The sequence below is a fragment of the Lolium rigidum genome, chromosome 1, assembly GCF_022539505.1.
Source record: "Lolium rigidum isolate FL_2022 chromosome 1, APGP_CSIRO_Lrig_0.1, whole genome shotgun sequence".
Lineage (NCBI taxonomy): Eukaryota > Viridiplantae > Streptophyta > Magnoliopsida > Poales > Poaceae > Lolium > Lolium rigidum.
In genome coordinates, this window is record NC_061508.1 from 232333756 (window position 1) to 232339838 (window position 6083).

Below are 6083 nucleotides of genomic sequence, written 5' to 3' on the forward strand. Positions count from 1 at the left end.
CATGAAGCCCATGAAGTATCTGGATCCATGACGGTAAGTTAGATCTAGGTGGATCCTTGATCTGCACGGCAATGTATATTCCGTAGTTAGGCATCTTGTATTCCGGCTAAAACTCTCCGTGTAAATCCTAGATCCGGGCGCCTTTATAAGCCGTATCATGGGAGCCCTAGAGGCCCAACCACAACTCATTGTAACAACACGAAAACGCCCACATAATTCTAGACAAGCAGCAGTAGGCCCTGTCCTCGAGCAGGTGTTTCGAAGCTGGGTAAATCGCGTACCACCGTCCCGAGTGCTCTCCGCCTATGGCCCTCATTTCTTTCCCCCTCCGTGAGGATCCCTCCTACGGGGTATTGTCGAGTAGGCAACGACAGCGAGACGTCGTCGTGAAGATCGACACCGGTGTGGGAGTAGACTTGAGGCAGATTTATTCAACCGGTTGTCGCTTCCACCACCCAACGACACACCATATTAGACAAACACAAAACCTAAAAACCACTAGTAGACCATAACGGAGGAACGGCCCCCCCTCCCTTATGTGTCTCCGGAGCAGCAAGCGAAGGGAAGAAGGGACCAGTACTCACGTCGGTGGAGATCTGGGGAGGTAGAGGTGTCGCCGCATGTCTCATGTTTCGTGAGACGAAGGGATGGCTACGAAGGTTTTAGAAATAAGGCTTTTGATGTTTGCGGCGGACACCACCGTCAAGCAAAAGTTGCACACTTTAAGTACTTCAAAGTTCAAACTTGAACTAATTGATGCCTAATTTTAGGTGAATGGGATTTTTGAAAATATTAGACATCAACTTCCCAAATAACGTGATCAAGTAAGTATACCATATAATTCAACAAATATCTGTAACCCGGCCTTTAGTAGTAGGAGAAACATAAGCAGACTTAGTAGTTAGTACGTGTCATTACACGTACGCTACACTAGTTACAACTACACGTACACATACGGTCACATCCTTAATTTATACGTACGTGTACGCTTGTGCGCAGCACGTATTGATCATAGTCGATTCGGTCGTAGCTTTGGTTCAGCTAGGCCTAGGTGGCGCTGAGGAGGGAGATGATGTCGAGCGCGACGGAGCATAGCTGATTGAGCGCCTCCTCCCTGGCCGCGAGCTCCGCTGGGTACGCCCCGGGCCTCTGCCGCCGGAACAGCACCTTGCACACCTGCGGGTACTCGGCGGCGGCGCTGACGTGCACGGCGGCGTAGTCGTAGTCCTGCTGCGCGATGGAGACCTTGGCGGCGGCCAGCGCGTCCCGGGCCTGGCCGTACTTGACCGCGCACGTGCGGAGCAGCGCCTGCACGGTGCCGTCGACGGCGGCGCCGCCCTGCGCGGTCACGTTGGAGCCGAGCGCGGCGGCCGAGGCCGAGGCGTTGGAGGCGGCGGCGGAGACGGCGATGGCCGAGAGGCCGCGGACGTCGGCGGTGGCGCTGGAGGGGTCCGCGGCCAGGGAGGACACGCAGAGGTCGTAGTAGGCGGTGGAGTTGCAGGTGGTGCGGACCAGCGCCGCGGCCACCGGGGCGACTGGCGCGGGCGGGGGTGGTGGCGGCGGCGAGTGCTTGGCGTGGCTGCCGTGGCCGTGGTGCGAGGATGGGCCTGAGCGAGAGGCGAGGGCGGTGGGAGCGAGGAGGAAGACGACGAGGAGCACGAGGGTGGCGGTGGTGATGGCCATTGTTGGCGCCATTAGTTGAACTTGCTACGAATACCAGGTAGCTTCTTGCTCTGAGCTATCTAGCTGTGGCTCTGTGGAGAAGGAGATGCTTTCTTGTGGTGACTGTCTTTGGAGAGTGAAGAGCTCTGTGCGTGTGGTGTTTGTGGTGTGTTGATGGGGTTTTATAGGAAGAGAGCTGGCCAGTCTAGTCCATACTCCATACATGGCTGCCAAAATTGACTCCTACTCCTGTAATCAGCCAAATTAAGTTGGTTGTCAAGTGGAGCAGTCCACACCGTGTGCCATACATATGCTTCTTCCATTTTTATATGTGGCCGTTGTACGTTTCTTCTGTTTAACAAACCTCCTCAGGTGGGTAGAGTGATGCTGCAGTTCACAAAGGAAGAAAATATTATACTAGGAAAAACGGGACAAAACATGAAGTTGGTGTTTCTGATGACTTGTCTCTAGAATTGTTGAACCTTTACAAATTACACAGAGTCTGCCTTGTTCAATCTCCTTCTCTCTGTGACTCCTAAGTTTACCTGATTATACTAGCATGTAATTAGAAAAGGTAATTGTCAAGAGAATATTTCATACCCTATGTGATGTCCAAAATGACAATTAGAAAAGACTTGGTGTACAAAATTTTAGCTGAGTGCAAGTGGTTAGGCTGGAGTATCTAAGGCAAAATCTAGTCATACCTACTCCACCATATATCGCCCCCCCCCCCAAAGAAATGTACTCCTCCATCCCATAAATGATGTTTTAGTTTTTTCTAAATTTTGATGTAACTGTACATTTAAATTTAGACAAAGTTAAGACATCTTGTATAGGATGGAGGGAGTACTAGAGATGAATTTTTTTACTGTGGATAGCTATGTTGCTGCTTGTTTAATGTGAGATGTATTAGTGTTAAAAAAGTGAGTTGTATTCAACTTTTTTTATTGTTACAGGAAAGGAAAATATGAGTTGGCCAAAGTAAAGATTGTTAATTTAAAGGAGGACCCTGGGCGAAATATAATATTACTAGGAGTAGATACTACTAAGATGTGGTCACATGTTGTTTTCTCTTATATATATTGCAGTGCACTAACAGACCATTTGATGACATTGGCTCGTTTTGGAAGCAACGTGTTAATTTAATTTGGTCTCGACAAGTAGAAATTGATGACATTGTGCACTAGCAAGAAAAGTACTTGCCGTCGGCACTTTTGTTAATTATAAATTTTCCGCTATTTTCTAATTAAGTCATGCGTGGAAAATGTTTTTGGCTCCCAAGCTCCAGTGATCCCTTTGTTTAGAAAACTAAAATCATATTTATAAGTTTTTAAAAAAGAATGAAAAATATGGAGATATTCAATGATGTAGCCTACAATCATGCAAAAAATTCAATGTGAAATTCTTTGTATTGTGGGCTACATAAAAATGATAAAATCTGATAAAAAATTGGGGATTTAAAAATATGCATACTCATATCCACATGTTTGTTATTTTGGTGTTCGAAATTTATATTTTCACATTTGTGGAATAAATCAGTATATTGAACCGGATGATTTTTAAAAGAAAAAGGCACCGCGACACTAAAAAATGCACGTTTCTTGTGTCTGGTTGTGCCCTAGCTTAGCCTGATAGCACGTTCATGTAAGTGCTCACTCCATGACAAACATACTTAATTCCATATGTAGCATATCTAGGGTTCAATCTAGGACAAGTATATCGGCTCTATCGTGAAACATGTAATTTCTCTAATTGGGTTGCGTGGATCTATGTTATGCAGAGACACTCTGAGCTTTGGGTTTAGTTTAAAGCAAACTTTATAATTTAACAACATATAGGAAAAACATCATTATCTATAATACCAATGTGAAAAAATATATTATATAATGATTATAATAATGCAAGCTTATATTTTGAGTGCTTATATGTTTCCTTATATATTTGATTAAATTTTACAAAATTTGGCTCGGACTAAACCTGGAAGGCAGGGTAGTTATGATGGAGGGAGTAGTACTGCCCAACTGTCCATTAGATACAGGAGTACACCAACTCAGAATCCTTACAATTAGATTTCGCTAACTTTGGCTACTAATTAATCCATGAAATCATTTGGGTAGTTAAATTTGTCTATGGAAAGTAAAGCATAGCTCATTTGGCTGGAGCAGAGGAATAGAGGATGTACAACCCTACCATCCTACCACTTGTATTTAAACCTTCAATTTTTCTTTAGGTGACAAATTCTCTCACATATATTCCATATAACATCCTAATATCTATAACTTTTTGCTAACCTATCCATATCACAAGGGCTATTTTTTTTTTTAAAGGGAACAAGGGCTAAAGTTGAGTGCTGGATACTGTATCAAAACCCTAAAATGAGCTTTATCGTTGAGAGAGTATCATCTGTGTGGCTAGCTTGACTTGACACGCGAGAAAGGTGGATGACTGATCGAGTTAGTGGATTCGGAACTCCTTTGTGCAGCTAAACATGTAGGCGTGTTGACTGTAGGCGGAACCCCAGCTGGTTTCCTGTCTGCTTCTCTTCACCCAGTCATCCACTAGACAAGCAAGAGTGCTTGACTATTGCATACAAAAAGGAGGTTTGGCAGTTGGCAGAATCCGGCAGGGTTCCTCAAAGCAAAAAAACCCTACGTCAACGGGACACGGCGAAGTGTACACCGATCGATCCAGTCCGAGCTCAACCACGCGTTCGAATTGAAGAACAATCCGAGGCTTCGAGCTCTTTCTCGAAGCTCTGCTGCTACGAAGATGTAACTTGGAAATGCATATCAAGTGTAGGGGAGTATTAATTAGGCTAGGTTAACTTTAGAAGTGCACGGTAGTAACAAATAACTCTTCGAAACATTTACACCAGCTGGCTCGCATACATGCTTTGGTAATCTCGAGCATTCTACATATGTATTGGACATCTTTGGTTCCTTTTCATGCCTAACCACGGTCCATGTATTACTCGTTCGAAAATATTTTGTGCGTGGACAGTGGACTTCGGTTATGTACTTTTGTTGATTTATTTAGGTGACCGGAGAGTACTCAGACAATACACCTCGACTCCATACCTGCGTTATCTAGACATATTTTAATGCGTACATATATTCGTATCTATACAAGACCACGTCACTTAATTTGGAGTTGGAGGGCAAATTTTCTCATTTTTTTCAAATAAAAAAAACTCATTTGTACTCTCTCCAGTACAAATTAAGAGAAGTTATATTTTTATTCTTAATCAAATATTTATCTATAGCACCCAATTTATTTCATTCGAATAATTTCACTTTCTACCTTAGTTGTGATATTATGACATTGCTTTATTTATTAACTAGCATAGTGGCCCTCGCAAATGCGAGGGGCTCTTATCTCTCATGATGTGTGGAATTTATTTAACACGTGTTATCGGTACTCATTTGTTAAGGTATAAATTGTAATCCTCCGTATCCGCTATAAATAACTGAAAACACCCACGAATATTTCTAGGCATATGTTTTTACGAAGGGAGGTTGATTCGAACCTATCATCTCCTGAACTCAAGCGAAGATACTCTACAGAAACTATAAATACTATGCTATTATCATACTTGGGCAATATAATTAATCACCTTTAATTTATGGTCACATGATTACCATCTCTTTCATAAAACACGATATTGATGTACATATATGCAGTTTGTACAGGAGATTACATCACCGTGTTGGTAGTAGTACTTATGTGATGTTAGTTCCTCGTGCAAGGTTAATGTTTTGGATATTCAGTTGTTTTGGCTTTCATATGAATGCAATGTTTTTTTTTTTGAGAATCATATGGATGTAAAGTTATTGGTGCAGTATTGTTAGTGAAGGAGATATGCCCTAGAGGCAATAATAAAGTGGTTATTATTTATATCTTTATGTTTATGATAAATGTTTATATATCATGCTAGAATTGTATTAACCGAAACATTAGTACATGTGTGATATGTAGACAAACAAGAAGTCCCTAGTATGCCTCTTAAACTAGCTTGTTGATTAATGGATGATTAGTTTCATAATCATGAACATTGGATGTTATTAATAACAAGGTTATATCATTATATGAATGATGTAATGGACACACCCAATTAAGCGTAGCATAAGATCTCGTCATTAAGTTATTTGCTATAAGCTTTCAATACATAGTTACCTAATCCTTAAGACCATGAGATCATATAAATCACTTATACCGGAAAGGTACTTTGATTACACCAAACACCACTGCGTAAATGGGTGGCTATAAAGGTGGGATTAAGTATCCGGAAAGTATGAGTTGAGGCATATGGATCAACAGTGGGATTTGTCCATCCCAATGACGGATAGATATACTCTGGGCCCTCTCGGTGGAATGTCGTCTAATGTCTTGCAAGCATATGAATAAGATTCATAAGAGACCAC

The 6083-nt window shown here is 42.3% G+C and overlaps 1 protein-coding gene across 1 annotated transcript; it reads right to left on the reverse strand.

Moving 5' to 3' along the window:
* Positions 1–841: 841 nt before the first annotated feature.
* On the reverse strand, positions 842–1799 carry LOC124683308 (pectinesterase inhibitor 28-like). Its single transcript, XM_047217856.1, has one exon. It carries the CDS (start codon positions 1693–1695, stop codon positions 1048–1050), a length of 648 nt encoding a protein of 215 aa, XP_047073812.1. The 5' UTR covers positions 1696–1799; the 3' UTR covers positions 842–1047.
* Between the last annotated feature and the right edge of the window lie 4284 nt (positions 1800–6083).

Bases quoted from the DNA above. Each gene is read 5' to 3' on its own strand.
- LOC124683308 (XM_047217856.1), bottom strand. From the start codon at position 1,695: ATGGCGCCAACAATGGCCATCACCACCGCCACCCTCGTGCTCCTCGTC.